Source organism: Anarrhichthys ocellatus, unplaced genomic scaffold (assembly GCF_004355925.1).
Source record: "Anarrhichthys ocellatus isolate YVR2014 unplaced genomic scaffold, GSC_Weel_1.0 scaffold4, whole genome shotgun sequence".
In the NCBI taxonomy this organism is placed as follows: domain Eukaryota; kingdom Metazoa; phylum Chordata; class Actinopteri; order Perciformes; family Anarhichadidae; genus Anarrhichthys; species Anarrhichthys ocellatus.
The window spans coordinates 13,464,916-13,483,368 of NW_022280034.1; the positions used below are offsets into that span (position 1 = coordinate 13,464,916).

At 44.5% G+C, this 18,453-nt stretch overlaps 1 protein-coding gene across 13 annotated transcripts in view; it reads right to left on the bottom strand.

The window, feature by feature from the left end:
- Positions 1–18,453, bottom strand: part of cacna1g (calcium channel, voltage-dependent, T type, alpha 1G subunit) — a 211,380-nt gene that overhangs the window by 29,571 nt on the left and 163,356 nt on the right. For 7 of the 13 annotated variants that reach the window (XM_031844098.1, XM_031844093.1, XM_031844092.1 and 4 more), the window contains 5 exons: positions 14,314–14,440; positions 13,276–13,401; positions 13,055–13,144; positions 12,662–12,854; positions 10,916–10,966 (listed from right to left, as the gene is read on the bottom strand). In XM_031844098.1, coding sequence (XP_031699958.1) covers positions 10,916–10,966; positions 12,662–12,854; positions 13,055–13,144; positions 13,276–13,401; positions 14,314–14,440 — 587 coding nt within the window. Of the gene's footprint in view, positions 1–10,915; positions 10,967–12,640; positions 12,855–13,054; positions 13,145–13,275; positions 13,402–14,313; positions 14,441–18,453 lie in introns of all 13 variants that reach the window. The other 6 variants (XM_031844101.1, XM_031844095.1, XM_031844094.1 and 3 more) reach the window with 2 other exon arrangements.

Genomic DNA, 18,453 nt, shown 5'->3' on the forward strand with positions numbered 1-18,453 from the left:
ACACACACACACACACACACACACACACACACACACACACACACACAAACACACATGGTGCTGGTTCACATAGTAGACTGACACACCTCTTTCTGAGTCATACTTGAGCAGGATGGACCAATTGAAATGGGGGACTGAATGGTGAAGGCAAGCGATTGGACGGCGTGAGTGGAGGGCGGAGCAACAGGGATAACAGTGATGACAAGGTACAGACCGATGGGAAGCTTTATAACAGTATAATGGCAAAGTGTTTTACCCTTTCCTCCTTTTGCGGAATCCAAGTTTATATCCAGAGCAACAATATCAACACAGGCCCTGTCAACTAACCAACCTGTCAACTGGAAAGAAGAGGTCCTCGTAATATAAATGATATTAATATCTTAGCCTTCCTTGGTTTAAGGCTTTTTAACTTTCAAGTGTCCAGATATGGATTTGGACCTGTTCTACCCCTTCAAGCACGGTAAATACAGAACACCAGACACTGGACATCATCTAGACTGTGAGTTTAAGAACATCAACGCAGAACCGGATGTCCATCAAAAACAGATTCATCTTTTTACGTCTCATGTGTTGAAATTTGCTTGGAAAGGTAAAGAAACAGAAATAAGATAGTGGGAAAGAGGAAAGGTAAACTCTAGAGAGAGACCCTGTGAGCTGAAATCTGCTGAACTGGATTAATAATTCTCACTCACGGCACACCACAAAAATGTATCTGTCTTTTCTATCCGACTTTTGACATCCGATCATGCCGGGACGCATAAAGTGTAAGGTCTGTATGCTCCGAGATGTGTGTGTGTGTAAAAAGACGAGTGTAACCACAGCCTCAGTCCTAGTCCTGTGTCAAATGTCCTCTTAAATCTTCATCACATGTAGTCAACCTCATCCTGACAAGTTTGAATCGACTAAGAGTCTGAGCATTCAACTTTGTCAAACAAAAGTGTAACAATTTTAGTAGCACCGGAAACTGAACGGCTCTACTGACAAATAATTTTGTCTCCTCTTTTTTTAGAAAATAATGACAATAAAGAGACACTTTAAACTGCATTTTAACGTTGTCTTTTTTCGTCAACAATATTGCATGTTGATATAATATTAGTGGTTTTTATGTGGTAGGTGCCTTCTCGTCATCGTCTCGACTGATTGCCATTAAAACTTTTTCCACATTTATGACATTTATGGTTCCCAAAGAATGACGCTTAGCGACTTGGGTGATCCTGTGACTTTTCCTCTACAGCGCCACCATTAGGTAGATATTACTGGATTCGAGCGAAACATCTCAACAGCTGTTGGCCTGATCGCCATCGGAATTTCGGTCCAGACATCGCCGTTCCCCTCGGGGTGACGCGCAACACTTTAACTTCTAATCTGCTGCCACCACTTTACGACCAAACTACCGACATTCCCGTCGGCTTCAGTTGCACTTGGCGTTTAGTGTTAATAAGCCAATGTCAGCATGCTAACACACTGAACCTCATGGCTGCTAAACATCTGCATGTTAGCATTTCAACATGCCGTCTTTAGCATCTCGCTCCGAGCACCGCTGTCCCTGAAGAACTGCTACATCAGCATTTTCACAGAACAGAGAACCCCCCCCCCCCATGCTTAGTAGACATGAAGGGAAATTCAAAGTCCATCTCGTGGCTCTTTCAGCACTACACTGAGAGCAGCAGGGCAGCGCTACAGTAGGACACTGTCTGCCACTCTGCTCTGTGCCGTTTTCTATTTGACATTTCTGCAGATGAAATATTCATTGAGAAAGTTCCCTAATGAAACATTCATAGCGAGCGTTGTTTGGGGCAGTTCTTCCTCCCGCAAAATACTAACAGCTTTTCAATCAAACTATATACTGTACGTTCATTCACAGCAATTATTCATGTTATAACATTCCTTTTTTGGTGGAAATTAATGAGCTTTATTAGTCATTGTGTTACTTTCGATTTTCCTTTGCAGGCATATCAACATCATCCATTAGTTTCTGTTTCTGTCACAGTACATATCCATCATCAGTCCTTCGTGCGTCCATGTTTATGATTAAATTAATATATTTCAATGTCTCCAGGAGGTAAATTTGCTTCATTAGCTTGCTCTCTGATATGAAACGTAGACACGCAGTGGAACACCCCCAAGCAGTTCCAGTAACATGGCTTCCAGTCGCCGCTGACTCCCAAAAGTTATGAAAGATTCATCACATTTGACTCTTCGCTTAACACTGCCACCTACACCATGTGGCATTCAACTTTTACACCGCTAGATCTGCCTCTTTGAGACTTTTTGCCAAGGTACGTCACTCTTTCTGTGTCCCCCCCCCCCCGAGGTCTTTTCCCCCCTCCTCCCCCCCCCCCCTCTGTTATTCGCCCCGCTCCCTAAAGGACTGGTGTTATTAATCACATCTCTACAACAGAGGAATAGAAGAAAGAAAGGGGAGCAATGTGAAACTTCAGTAAGATTCATCTCTGTTAGCTCTGACCCAGATACAGCTAAGGATTGGCACCGGCTGGCTTATGTTTGTGTGTGTGTGTGTGTGTTTGTGTGTGTGTGTATTTGTGTGAGGCAGTAGATGAAGAACAGCTATTCATGGAATGTCAAGCTGCTTTGCATTTACCCACACTTATGTTTTTGGATGTCTGTGTGTGTTTGTGTGTGTGTGTGTGTGTGTGTGTTGCTGATGTGTGAGGAGATGATCCTATTATCCTCATGTTGATGTCGACTGCTGTCCGTGTAGCGACAACAGAGATTAACAGCACAACATATGAAAGGACTTTGTTTACCGACCTCAAGGTGATGAGGATTTATGAATCTACGAATGGAGAATACAACAGTCACATTGTCCGCATCAGCATGCTGACTTCACTATCGGCACGGTTGTGAGCTCACTTTCTGCAAACGACAACACCATTCTGGAAGTTTAAAGCCCTATTCTACTTTCTTACTGACTGTAAAACTGACTGACCTGAGATGTAGAGGCTTACATTATGCGGCGGCTTAGCGTAAGATTTACGTATATTTTGGTGGCCTTAAAAAAAAAAAGGTTCAAAAGGTTGGAAAACTTTGCAAACCTCAAAGTAATTCTGACCAGCATTTGGGATTATTAAAGTTTCAAGAATATACTTCTTTCTATGATGAACTCTGTAATCCTAAACGTAAGACTGGAGTATTCTAATTAGGTTCAATATGAGCGGATGTTGTGCAGGTATGTTAAGTCAATTCATCACTTCTTTTATTACTTCGTCAATATTCATATTTTTGATTTGCATTAAGACATAAACTGCACTAGCAAAGATAATGTGCTACTGTTTCAGAGAATATTATGCTCCATAATAGGCTTGTTCAATTTAAAAACAGCTCAGATCAGCATATTTTACTGTGCTGCGTCTTTGCTCTAAAATGGCCCCTCAAGATGAAGTTAGACACCTCACGGAAAAGTACTATACCCCTGAAGATCACGATCAAAATACAACAGCCAATCATGAGCTTTTATTCCTGATTCTTTCCTCATAAAACATTTGCAAAGCCATTTCAAAGTGCTCATTGTTCACATCAGTGATCGCTAGCCTGCGGTCTTCGTCCTTGCCTTAGCTGGTGCGACGCTAAGTTTCTTGGTATGTTACTGCCATCAATCAATAGTTGATCAGCAGAGGAGCATGAAACAAGTGGCAGGATTGCGCATGGCGTCACCCGAGCGCTTGAGCGAGTGCACAATGCAAAACAGACTCACCGTGCTTTGAGCAAATTAAAAACCGTGGCTCCGACCATGGCTCTGAAATATGAGTAGCCTAACTGTGCTGTGTGGGAATCTATGGCGCTGTCCGTGGTGCTGAAGTAGCAGACGGATTTGTAAATGCGACTTTTTTCCCTCGGAGTCCCGCCAATTTTTTTTTCAGTTTCGTCTTGGATCTATAATATCATCTAAACTAGATATACCAACCAAAATAGTCGTTCATGGGGATGTTTTGTTAGTCACAGGTGAACAAAACCAATCGGGTTTGAAGCGGTTTGATTGGTATGTTAATATATTGGTTCCTATTTTGTTAGTATTTCCATGTATGAGGGTGTGCTCGCACGCGAGCAATGCGATGCAGAGTCCCACAGATGGTTTCATGAAAGGTAAGCAATGAAAGAAAAAGACAAACACGGATGCAAAACAATGCAGGTTTTCAAATTCTTCCAAAAGTTGGCTCTGCAAATGTTTTATGAGGAAAGAAAAGCATTCAGTGTCATTCGGTCTCACGGATACACACAATTTGTTTCGGTGAGAAATAGTGAATGCAAATCTAACTTTGTTTGTTTGTATACATATAAAGAAAAACTCCACAGGGAGTTTAGGGCTTTGCTTCCAATGAGGTTTGCTGGCTGCGTGCAGTTAGCTTGGTAACATCATCACAGCATAAAAAGAACAGCAGGGAAGAGCTGTTGTTGGACTGTCGAGTGGGAGGCTGATTTACAGCAGGCTGTAGGAATAACTGCAGGTTCACTATGTAGTGTACTTGAAAATGGATTAGCACAAGAGATGTGGCCTCACTATTTTGCCTCGCACCACTGGCAGTCAGCACTTCAAATATGGGAGACTCACAACCACCAACAAAGGGGGGGGGGGGGGGCAGAGGTTATGACATCCGTGGCCAGAACGATCCACTTCAAGGTTAACGGTCTCGAAAATCATGGCAGAACAGAACCTAAGGTATACGGTGTGACAGCCATGAACAGTAAATATGAAGATGACTGCGCCGTTGGCAGTGCTTGAGGTGTTTCTGTTGTTCTGTCCGCGCACATGTACTCCTCGATAAGATGACTGTCTGGGGCGAGATGTGATGAGAGAGTGTTGTGTTGGAGTGAGTTCTCTATCTTATTCATGTGGGGGCTGACCCAGCCAGAGCCGCTCAGGCTGCAGAGTCGATCTGTTCAGCCTGTTTGGGAAGTCGAGGGCCATCTGTTAACATGGCAGAGCCGCTGTTCTCTGACTGGCTTATTGGAGGAGTACCAGCATGGTGCGCAGACACACACACACACTTATATGCAAATGGAAAATTTAATTTATACAGATCTTGTGTGGTTTATATGATGTTGACACCCTCCCAATAAAGCCTAATAGCTGGTACTATAAACTCAAAATTATTGTCCTACTTCACTTTTTTACTATTCCAGTTCTTCCTGCACTGCCACGTTTTGAGTAAAATCAGTACAAGGTGGCATCTTGTACGAGGTTAGTTGTTGTTTTCAACCCTGTCTCCTAGAAATAACTTTTGTCGGACATCATATTTAGGGGTTAAGACACGTCCCTTGGGACTGGATGCTATCTATGTCTAACAAACATAACAACTAACATACAGGCAATATAATGAAGTGCTAGTTGTTGGGTGCCTCGACTGTGTGGGCGCGCCTGCTGATTAGTAAATACGCTCAGCAGCTGAACAAACGAGGAGACGCTTCTTCGGGAAATCACATTGTTGTCCGGATGGAACAATGATGAAAGAAAGAAATGATGAACAGAAAAAATTTAAAAAAAGTTTAGTTTGTCCTACAGTTCAGTCCCACATCGAAGCATTTTAATTATCACCGATCCAATCCGACCAAATCCACCCATAATGATGTACAATGTGAAAGCAGCACGCAGCCATTAAACATAAAGACACGTCCTGCCACACGAGGAGATAAACGATATGATGATGAAGTCATAAAGTCACACGGAGCCTTGCACACGCACTTGAAAAACGCTGAACTGACGGGAAATTGGAGGTTGATTTACTGTCATTTCTTATCGGCTATCATTAACTTTATCTTTAAAAGTGCGCTCCGACAGACAACTGATAAATACCTCTCTATAATTTCTATGCAAAATGTTGAGACTGAATGTATCTACTAAAAAAATGCTCAGTTATAAAATACTTGATTTGTTTTCCTACCTCTTGCAATAGAATACCTGCTCCCAGCAAATAAACAATGATTCAACTTTTATACTTTCATCGTTAACAACTCAAGGCAGATTGTTATTATTTTAAGATTGTGGTCTGGCTTGATATGAAAAAGACAAGATACAATATTTAGTTTAGCCAAAAACAAGATGTTCCCCTGAACTATTTCAAAGTGATGTTTGTTGCCTGAATCCGAGCCACACACAGAACTCAGGATGTGAACACCAGTCTCTGGTGACAAAGTCTTGTGTTTTGCACACCCACCACCGGCCGCACTGACCGCCCACATGCAACGTCTGGGCAGTACGAGAGTGTGGTGCAGCAAATCATTCCAACCGAATATAATCGTGGCAGCAACTACAGGCTTCCCACAAAATGTAACTGGCGAAACAAATCAGTAGTATGGAAACACAATTTCTGGCAAAAAGGGTTATTAGCTTAGTAGCACACAGCTCCCCAAAGACTTTGAGAAAGGGCACGAGGTAAGTTCTAGCTTGTCTAATGCAACGCCGTTTCTTCTTCTTCTCTATTTTACATATCAGTAACCTTTTCAGTTTTTGACTATTTTTCTGACAAAATAAGCAAATGGAAGATGACACTTATTTTCTGACTTTTTGTCACAATCAGGCTTTGCCTTATGTGTTGTGTGTTTTTCTGTAGCTCCTCACTCTTCAACTCAGTCACTCCCTCAGCACCAGTCCAACTCCCTTCACCTGTCCCTTATCTGTAATCAAGCACTCCCTCATCAGCACAACTCTTCTCACCTGTTCTAGTCACTTCTTAAACCCCTGTCTCTCACTCACTCACTGCCAGGTCATTGTTTTTTCCCTACCTACCCGTCCGTGTTGCTCGTCCTGTTCCCAGTTTCCCAGTCTGCCTGTTCCGTCTTGTCTTTGGATTCCCTGCTTGTTTTTTGGTTTGTTGATTAAACCTTTTTTCACTTCACCTGATTGTCTGCTCATTGACAGTCCTCATTATGTCCCGTGACACTTTTTGGAATTAAACAGTTTATCAAATAATCAAAAGAAATACCCATAGATAAAAAAAAAAAGTACATTTGTTGCAGCAGTAAAAGGCATGTCACATCATGGGTGTACATGCTGGTATCTTGTCTCACATATCTACTGTATACGTTTCAAACACTGGCTGTAATAATCTTGGTTGCGTGGGGTCATATCGTGTTTTTTTACACTTCTGAGAAACTGCCACTACCTAGACTGCTACTGCTGCACACAGCCGCCAAAAAGCCTAGAAACACTGAGAGCATCATTACCCTGATACAAGCTGCCGTCGGTCAAAACATCCAGCATGCCGTCTCTCTGATTGCTCACTGACGGGAGGATATAATACCAAACTATATTTTACACTTTGCAGCATACATCGTGTGCAGTGTGCTGTAGCTTCTCCTGATGTGTCTGTCACAAGCGTTCTCACTGCAAAATGCATGACTCACCACAACAAGTCAACTCAAAAAGGGAGACACTTCCCATTAACGCTGAGGGAAACTACGCCGTCCTGGACGTGTGTTTGTGTGTGTGTGTCTGTCTGTCAGCCGGTCACTCAACGATTGGATGGATTGCCATGAACATTTGGTGCAGACATTCATGGTCTCCAGAGGATAAAACCGTATGACTTTGGTGCATATTTGACTTTTTTCGGTTTTCAACTATCTGATGGATTATCACGAAATGTGTTAACACATCAGCATCACGAGGCTGAGGTTTGGAGTTTTCGGTGAAATGTGAAACTTCTGAATGGATTGCCATTCAATTTGGTTCAGACATTCATCCCCAGCATCTTAGTATTGCCATTGTGAGCATTTTAGCAATCAGCCCATTTACTTGTAGGAAAAAACGATGCGATTATTCAAGTCAGTCAAGTCTCTGAGACTTGCGTCTGACTCGAGTCCAAGTCCCCACAGCTCTGGTGTGATTACATGTGTTTCTAACCCATGCATGTCGATAGGTACATAGTCACAATTTGAATCTTTGTGTCGATTCGTGCCACGCCTCCACCTCTCCCATCCACCCTTATGTATCCTTCCTCCTTCCTCCATCCTCATCTCAGCCAAAATCCTAATGTGCCTCCTCCATCATCTCCTCCCCTCTCTTTGTTACTGTCCTCCGCTAAAGATTAGAGTCTGCACATATAGACTCAAACGCACTGCGCACGACTCACGTGCACGCTCACACACACACTCACTAGGGCTATCACAAGAAGGAATACAACAGTACCAAGCCGATGCCAAAATTCTGAAAAAGCTACTTGAGTAAATACAGTTGTTTGAAGGAGATGTTTTCACAACAATACAAATTAGATATCAGACAGACTCCCTAACACTTGCACAATGTTTTGTTTTGACCGTGCTATCAAAATTGGTATTGAGAATCCTGTAATTTTGGTGATATTGGTAGCAAGTACTACATTTCTAAAAACATTACATCCCTTTACACAAACACCTTATTCTCCGAGTGTTGACCGGCTTAACACAAATACACCAGTAACACACCGTGTGTGTTCTCTGTGTAAGTTTTGTGTTCTTGGCACTTCTATAATTGCCTTTGGCTGAAAATAACAAAATGCTGCAAGCCCTAGCGAAATGCCGCACAGGATCAACAATGGGTCGGGGGTGGGGGGGTCCCGCTCGCCTCTCACACAGTCATCCAGACTGAGAGGAGAGGGGATTTGGGGATGAGAGCTGCTCCTGCATATTTAACAACCTGTTCTGCAACTATCTGCCCCCTGACACATTCACACACACACACACACACACACACACAGAGAAAGACAAATACCATCCAGCTCATGCAAGTCTACCCTCCAGGAATGCGTACATTTATACAGAGATTGCACCTGGTAATATATGTGCGAACATATGCCTCAAGCACAACGCACATATGTTCATTCGTTAGGTAAGGGGGGCGCTCAGCTCTCACCTGTCATAACAATACCTGAAGCTGATCACCATGGAGACAAGTTGCGACAGTTCAACCATGTGTGCCAGCAAACCAGTCGGTGTGCTCAGACAGACCTGAGACGACCTTTATGCCCAACAAGTGCCAACCGCTGTTCATAAAGCCGCTGCGGTCTCGCTTAATAAGAGATGAATTCATGCAGTTTGGCCAGAGCGTTAACTCTAATTCAGCTCGTGATTCAATAATGCCAAGCTACTGATGCACGCCTGATGATAAACTATAAGTAGATTGTTCTCTTTGTAAGCAACAACAAGATATTTGGAGCCAAAGCTGTGGAGATTGCAGCCAGAAAAACTAGTTGGATACTCGAACGGAGTTTGTTGCATTTACTGTGATACATTTGCATATTTTGGCGACGGGCATCTTAAATTAAGCGTTTAAATCGAGCACAGACTCAATGGGAAAATAACAAAATGCTCTTGATTGAATTTCTGTGGTCCAATGCGCTTTAATGGAGGCCAGTGACTTTCAAAAGAGGATGTTATTAAAGCATGTCAGCAACAGGGAGAATCTGTTCGTCCAAGATGGCACCACTACAACCTGATCAAGCTCTCTAATCTCTCTGCCCCTGGTCTACTGTAACAGCAGTGACTTGAATTACGAGGCTCAAAAAGAGAAACCGAATTCACTGAAGTGTTAAGGATGATTCCAAAGCTATCAATCCTTGGGCCTTACTACAAGAGCTTTGGCCATTGTCTCCATTGGATACATTTGTCTTGGATTCATTTCGCGTGTTGGTATGCTAACATGCTTAATATGGTCAGCTGCAAAAGTGGTAATCACGATACACATATCTGCATATGAATGCAGAATCTGTAGGCTTTTGGTACAGGTAGATTTTGGTATCGGAAGCGTTCTGTTTTCCGTTTGTAATCTGTTTGTAGTCAGAGTAGTGTTGACAAATTACATTTGATCGGGCGCTGGTTTAATGCAGATTAACAGTCCGTGTGGAGAGCAAAACACGTTGGCCAAAATGCAATCTTGGAACCCAACGGCTAGCATCTATATGAAGACAATTCATCTTATCATTGGCTTAAAACGAGCTTATAATTATGAATACATTGTCCGTTGACCCCAGAGGCTAAATCATCATCAGGCCGATAACTGATGGGTTCTAAGGTTGCCTAAGTAGAGTCTCACAGAGCTGCTGGCACGGCTATTGACCCTCAGTCTTGATTTTAGCCGTGCTGGCAAGGCTCTAAGGATGGCAGCGTCAGTTGGTTGGTCCACCACTTCGGTTCAGAGTGAAATATCTCTACTGAATGGATTGCAGATCCATTTTGTACAGACATTCATGGTCCCAAGAGGAACTCCAATGACTTTGGTGATACCCTGCATTTTCATCTAGAGCCATCAGCAGGCCAAAATGATTCTCTTACTCAAGGAAATAGCTCAACATCTACTGGATGGATCAAAGCTCGGGTCTTGTTACAACCTGTGTCTCTTGCCCTTCACTTCCCAGATTTCAGCAATTGGCTTGCTGAGCACCATAGTATCACAACTAACAGAAAAGATGGATATTATTTAAAAATGGGCCCAGGATGTAGTAAACTGGAATTATTCTTCAATGTGTACTGAAAGAATTATTGGACCGCAGTGCCCTTGACTTATAAGGAAAAATACACTCTGGAATCCTTTACCCAAGTCCGACATTTGTTGCACCTCAGTACCCTTTCCCTGTCTCACCACGTCCCCATCTCAGTTTCCCTGCCAACTTAACAAGACAAGAGTCTCCTTCTCTTGTGGTGGTGGTGGTGGTGGTGCAGCAGCGGTGCAGTGCCATGGACTGTGGATGGATCGCGGCAGGTGTGGAAGTGCTGTGAAAGACAAAGCCATGACAGAGAAAACAGGTAACAGCACGTCCAGCGGACTGAGAGCTGATGGGAGAGAGGCAGGGGGGCGGGAACGCGGGATGGGGCCCTACCTCCGGTGATCATTGAACTTAGAACCCTAGCCACCATGGTGGGTGGTCGTGGTCGGTGGTGGTGAGGGTTTTGAAGGGACACACAGAACATGCTGAAAACTCTGTACCTTTCAATGTGCCTTCAGAGAGTGCCCAACTCACCCCCGGAACCAATAAATCTAGAGGAATGAGACCGTGTTAGTCAGACAGAAGCAGAAGAAAGCAAGGAAGGAAGGTTGACTGAGAGTTTGAAACAGGAGAGAGTCAAAGAGAGGGAAAGAGGGATGGAGTAAGGCCAGAAGGAAGTGATGGCAGATTAAGCTGGTTTATGTTCCTACGTTTTGTCTTTCCAGTGATTCTGAGTCCAGTTCTTTGGATTAACACTTTTTTGTTTTGGAACAACCAGGAATCCGTTTACTCTCAAACCAAAGTTCTTGAACCAAAGCAGATATTTATAACCGCCTTACAAACCTTATTCTACTGACTTGCACCAGTAAGCTGTCTCTTTCTATAAGCAACCAGCACCTAGTTTTAATAAACCAACACCTAGTCTTGTTTTTCTCCCTATACCGTACCGGAAAAAGGTTTCCTGGCAAAAATACCAAGCCAGTAAAAAAAAAAAAACCTTTTCAACCAAAAAATCAGAAAAGGAAGAAGCAAAAACAGGGGAACGACTTCAAAATATGAAAGAATTTGTGTGCTTTCAAGAGAACAAGGGGCCTCGAGGTATAAAGTGTACATGTGTTAGATTAAGGGAGCAAGGGTCTGGGAGAGTTTCTCGATTGGTTGGATACCCTTGGCAGACGCCTCCTGAAAAGGGAAGATCAATTTCCATCTGTATTTCTCAAGAGTTGGATGGAAACATTCCTATTGTCAAATGCAATATTCATGTCATATCGACGGACCTTTAAGAAAACAATAATGTCCACTGCTCCTTGTAGAAATTGAATAAAGTGCCTTTGGATTAAGCGGGTAAAATGCTGCAAGTACAGGCACTAAATCCACAAAAAGTCGAATGCTAGCATTTGTTGGCACTTGTGTTTCTGCATATAGGAGGCAGTGGAAAGTATAAAAACCAAACCAAGCAGTTTGTCACCAACTCCTATACAGCCAAAGGGGAGGGGGAACGGGCAGGGAATTAGCGCTGACTCCTACAAATCTCACCCAAATGGATCTCAGATCTTAGCGACAGGAAAACTACAGGGCAAACTCTTCATTGTCTTCCAGATTTGAGTCTATCCCTGCCCCCTCGGCTGTACTAAACCACATGCAGAAGAGGGGAAGGGAGGGGGGTCGTCTCGTTTTCGTTTGTAGCGATTAAATGTTCAACAACTCCCCCTCCCTCTAGCTCTGTATACCCACTACCATGCAAGCCCCATCTGTCAGCACTCACTGGGCATGCTCCAAGGGGCCATCCCAAGCACGACGTTCTACGGAAGACCAGGCAAGGTAAGGGAGAAGGGAAAGGGGGGGGGGTGGGGGGAGGCTAACGCCAGCGGTCAGCTGTCCTAGCTCTGCCAACCGGCCGATTATGGAAGTTTTTCTTAAAATCTTGATCAATTTGATGGTGGAGTTGAAGAAGAGCCTCCACAGTCTGTAGCAGAGTCAGCAGAGCCATAATAGGTGACCATCGGACAAAAAGTAGCCGAAGGACCTACGAGGAAAGGAAAAGAGGATGGTCGAGGGAAAAGGGAAGGTTCTACCGCAGAATAGCAACTGTAGTTGGTACTAGCTCACTAATTGCGTTCTTCCAAATTCGGCCAAACCAAATTAAAAAAGCAAAAAAAAAAAGAAAAAAGAAGGCTCAGGCTCAAATCAAGCAGGACTCAGAAAGATGTGGAAAGACTACCGACCAGCCAGCTCCTTCTCCTTACTCCGTCTCTTTTTCTCCATGCGTTTCAGTCTCTTTTCCTCCCTGCGCTTGGCCTCGGCGGCCTCCTGGTGGCGCCGGCACTTGTGGAAGTTCTCCACCACGACGCCCACAAACATGTTGAGCACAAAGAAGGCCACGATCAGCAGGAAGGAGATGAAGTAGAGCAGCATCCACGGGTTGTGGTTCATTACAGGCTGAAACATACAAGGGACACAAGGATTTTGGAGGCATTCACAGTGGAAGCCTGTTTTGCCTTCTAACTTATAAATAACTTTAACATTAAATCATTTTGAGTGGATGGCCCCAAATGATTTTCTTCACATATAGATCAATTATATGGGCTATGGAGCCACTTTGCAGGTGTGTTTTTGTGTTCGACTTTGAATATGTTTACCTGTTGGTCAACTCCAACAGCGTCTAGTCCGTTATACATAATGTCCACCCAGCCATCTTTGGACGCCAGGACAAACAGAGACATCAAGGCCTGAGAGAGAGAAAGGGAAGACGCAGTGTGATAGAGATACATACTACACTGAAATGGTTGCAAAAAGCTAATACTGAAGCAGCTGGATAAAACCTATTTGACCGGGAACATTGGCACATCCGAGGCCTCACCTGTCCCAGGTTGTCAAAGTTGTACTTGTGTCTTTCCCATTTGTTTTTGTTCAGCAAACAGTCTGACTTGTTGGTGATGTTCATGATGTCATCTCCGACACAAACGAAGAACTTCCCTTTGAAGAGCTGGGGAGGAAAAACACAGACTCTCCCTTTATTTTACAGTGAACCGCAACAGAAAAGTGGTTCATAAAAACAAATGATGCCATTTGTGGAAAGTTTCTTTTTAGTACCTCTATGCAACAAGTCATGTTATTGTTTAGTTTAAACAAAAACTATGCACAAGAGAGCTCCAGCTCGGCAACCTTTTATTGATAAAAAAGTCTGTTCATTTCCAGTGGTAGACCACCATCCTGTTAGCTGCAGTGAGACCAGCTAGAAGTCTGCAGCTGAAGTGTGAGTGAGAGGTATCACTGCTCGGGATTCAGGGTGGAGAGAACAGCAGAAACGCTTTCCCAGACCGTTGAACTTCCTGTTTTCCAGTTAAACCTCGTTTAAGGATTTTGTTACCTTCAGACAGAGTTAAGCTAAGCAACCCAGCAATTGCTGCTTGGTATAAAATATATCAGAAATAAATGATAGGTCACTGAATAACTGCACTCGTCCTGCCAACATTTAGCACTTTTTCAACACCGGAGGTGCAGTGAATTCTATGGGATCTCTTTAGTGAGTGACAACTTCCAATCCCTACTTCATGGTCTCGTCACAGCCATTAATCTGGTTTATGGATATAAACATGGTGACAGAACATAGCTCGTTGGTAAAGATTGGTCCTTGGGCTGTTAGGCATGAACTCTCATTACATCCAGATAAGCATCCATAAATGTGCCAGTGTGTGAATGAAAATGTGCAGAGTGCATGGAAAAACAAAAATGTTTTTGTGCTAAGATTCCGTGATGTAAGTACTACCAAGAGGAGAAAGTGTGGTAGGAGAAGGATAATGTTTCCATGTCACTGCCTTCCAGAGTGCAGTTTAACTGCCTGTTCGTTTTCCTCATTGTCTCTGTCTGTATCATCACCTTCACCCTGCCCTCTCACCTGTACTCCCAGGATGCCAAAGATAATGAAGAAGGCGCAGCAGATGACCACGATGTTGCCGATGGGCTTCAGTGACGACATCAGAGTCTCCACCACCAGCTTCAGCCCCGGGGCCCTGCTGATCACACTGAAACACAGCATGTAATTGGATATTAGTGCTTGTGCAGCGCACGCTTCGGTCACTTACAGTGCAGCCAAATGTACCAAATGGAGCAGGTATGCCTTGCAGCGTTCCAACCCGAACCCCCCCCCCCCCCCACACACACACACCCACCCTTGCCCTGTTTGCACACACACTTTCTTTGTTTCTTGACTTCCCTTGTTTAGAACAATCAGAAACCCTTCTCTACATTAGCACACACCTGTCGCTTACAGACAAGTTAACTTATCTTTCATTCACTCCTGCTCTTCTTTAAAAACAAACGACAACAACAAAAACAAGTATTTTTCTCTCTTTCTGCCTCCCTTCATTGCTGCAGTCAAGGAAACAGACACATCCAATTAAACCAACGGACTGATGTTTAATTAGTGCCAGCATGGCGCTGCACCGCACTGCAGCTGAGCTTCTCCGACAGGGTAAAACAAAATCACACACACACACACACACTCTCTCACACACTCTCACACACACACACAATGTAAAACCTGCCAGTGCACACACGCCCATCTGCACAGGCTGTCATGCAGAAAACAACAGATATACATTCATGAGCACACACACACACACACACACACACACATAAGATTATACATGAGAAGGCCTAAAGGAGAAAAACAATGCAACACAGGCAAAGAGAAAGAGGCTGCTAAGGTGATATTCGTCTCTGCCTATATCCGTCCATCAGTCTCTGTCTCACTTGTATGTTTTACTCTGAACACTGAGTGAAGGAAAAGTCAATAGCACATAAAGAGAAAACATGACATAATAAAAGGACCAGGACCGACCACCGATCAATAGCCCTGATCAGAGAATAGCGAGACGACGGCTCCGCCTCATCGCTTTGCACTTTGACATTGTATTGGAGACCATGCTGGGATGCAGTACCACTGCTGAGCTATAGAGGGTACTAGCGTTCAAGAGCTGCAGCTGCATGCGTCTCCCTTTTTGGGAAGAGATGCTGCTATGAGAACATAATATGCATTGGCTTCCTCAGCAGAGGCAAGGATTGATGTCCGGTCTAAGTGTTATTGTCTGGAGAAGACTCTGTTTAAGGAGTTGTGACATATCTCTGCGCAGTGAACTAGAAAGCAAAACACTGCACGAATCGGTTGCAGATGCTTGTGGAGTCCTTTTTTGTTTTTGTTTCTTGGTCAAATGAATAGCTCATTTTGATGTTTTAAAGGGGTTTTCATGAGTTCATTTGAATCCTTTCTTGCTCCTGATCTCTTCAACTTGTCAACCTTTAATTAGTGTGCATGTCTCGCTAAGCAATTAAAAAAGTTGAGGGAAAGAAAAGTGAGAGGAAAAACAAAAACTACCGAAGAGAACATATATAGACACTGAGAGAAAGAAAGAAAGAAAGAAAAAGAAAAAGTGCAAGTTGGGGAAGTCGGTGAGTTTGCAGAGTCCATCAAGGACATAAACTCATCGTTTACGGCTCAGTCCCTCAGATCCCACATTACCTGCAAAAAAAAGAAAAATCTCCACGCATTGCTGCTTTGCATATGAAAGCCCCCTAAGCCAACCTCTCTACCTCTTTACATCATGTTCTGCTTTTGAGCTCTGCTCTGACAAACACGCTGAAATGAAACGGCTTATTAAGGAAGGGGGAACGACGGAGAGTCGGGCCTCTCATTCGGAGTCAATACACTCTGATGATGCCTCGCGTGAAGGACACACACACTGCGACGGGTTCCTCCCCATAAACTCTATTTGCTTATGCCACGAAAAACAAGGATGGAGGATGAGCAGGAGCTGGACGGAGGGGAGCCAGGGGGAGAAAAGCCGGCGCCTGCCTCGCTCCTTCTGATCTACCTCTCTGCATCATTTCCATAGCGGCTCCCAGCGTGTCCTTGCTTTGTGTGCTATACAAAAGGAGCGGGAGGGAGTTCTGCCGCGATGCACAACACCTGCGCATGAGCATCCTCCCTTCTGTCTCCTCCACCGGCGTGTCCCTCGCGCTGAAGAAAGAACAAGTGGCAAGCGTGTTCCCACAGTGCAAACACGGCGTGTAATTAGGAGACGCAGGGAGATAGAAATAGGTTGAATAGAGGGAGGAGGGGAGGACTCGTAGGTAGCGGGGATATAGAGGGAATAAAAAATGAGGCAGTTTTTCTTCTTTTCTTTTGTCTGAACTTTGTTTCTAGTTCTACCTTGCTGTGTAAATGTCTCTCCTGTTTTTCATCCTGCACCCATCCTTCTTCTTCTTCAGCGATTGGCCACCGTCGGTGCCGTCACGTGTTGCATAAGCGTTGAGGGTCAAGCGGCTTGTACACCGGTGAGTGAGCACGTAAACCTTGAGATGACCACACAGAGTGACGGATGAGCTCAAAGGCTGAGGCGGCAGGGGTCGGCCACGGTGGGAGCGGAATTATCAATGAACAAACCAGCCCTGACCTCGCAAACGCCACAAAGCCGTTTAGATCACTCCGCCTGCAACGAAGCCTGTGAGTGTGGCAGGTCCAATTAACGGATCCTAGGCTGAGGCCGAGCTGTCGACGAGGTGTGGGTGGTGTTGGGTGACATGAAGGTGCCACTTGGTGCCACAGGGTACAAACCTCTGAGCCTTCCCTGGGGCCGGCCCTCAGCCCCGGCTGTGGGCTTGATAAATGACTGCAGGCGTGTTTGTGTGTGTGTGTGTGTGTGTGTGTGTGTGTGTGTGTGTGTGTGTGTGTGTGTGTGTGTGTCCTGTAAAACAAAGCTGATGCATCATTCTGTCACATGCACCGATGCACGCAACCACACACACACAGAAACACATAAAACATGCCCTAGTGCACTGCTACGCTGTCATTTATATCTCTTAACGAGAAACGAACAGCAACAGACACCTGCACACAAATGGATACAAAGTCACCTGCTTGCTGCGATTACACACACACACACACACACACACACATTTAGCGAGCGACTCAAGAATATGATGGCGACGCTGCAGGTGTGAACCCAGCGTCCACTGCACTGCCAGAGGGGAAAACACAGACAAGCTTATATTTAATTCAAGCGAGGGCGAGACTGCCATAATGGAACTGGAGTGCTGAAAACGAAACTAACAGGGAAGCAGGCAGACGAAGCTGCGTCTCCCTTGTGGTATGTTTGACGGGCACAATTTGGAGAATATTGATGGAAAAAAAAGGGTTTTAACTTTAAAAGGATAGTTCAGATGTTTTGAAGCGGGGTTGTATGAGGTACTTATTTATAGTCAGTGTATTACCTACAGTAGGTGGCTGCCCGTACATCCCTAATCTGGCGGAACAGACAGGAGGGAGGCAATATACTGCTGTAGAGAGGGGGCAGCTGAAAAAACGCCTTTTAGACACCTAAAATAAAGGTGTGCTTTGTGTTATAAAGGGTTAGTTCTGAGTCATTAAATTCAAACAATCTAATCAATCGTGGCAGTGGTAGACCAGCAAGTGCAGATAATACACTGCCTATGAATAAGAACCTCATATAACCCCACTTCCAACAATTTAGCCTCCCCAGCAGCGGAAATGACCAACAACCAAAGTGTGGAAAACAAAATGCGGTGTGTCCCGTGCAGTTTTGCCAAATCTTTTTCAATGAAAGTAGCGAGCACTCGCTCCGTAAATCGCTGCAATCTGCCAGATGATGTCAGACACTCATTATGCATGAAGCTCAGCGGTTGCGTCGGTTGCATCAAGGGAGCGATTGACTGCGCTATAGGTGCAAGAGGAGAGGGAGGGACCCCTCCGCATGGTGGCAGAAGAGAGCCGTGGGCTGCGATTACTTTGAGCAGCGAAAGAATTACAATATAATATTACTTCTTTTCCCGATTGTCTGAATAAGCCGCTAAATCTGTCGCTATGTAGTCGGCTGCGTGGAAAATAGAAAGCCATCCGGTTGTCTTCGCGATGGCGGTGCCAGCAAAAAGACCACTTGGAAGCGCCGTGGCGGGAAAAGTTGTCTATTGACACTTTAAGAGACGGGATGTCCCAATGACGCCCAAACTCTTTCAGGGA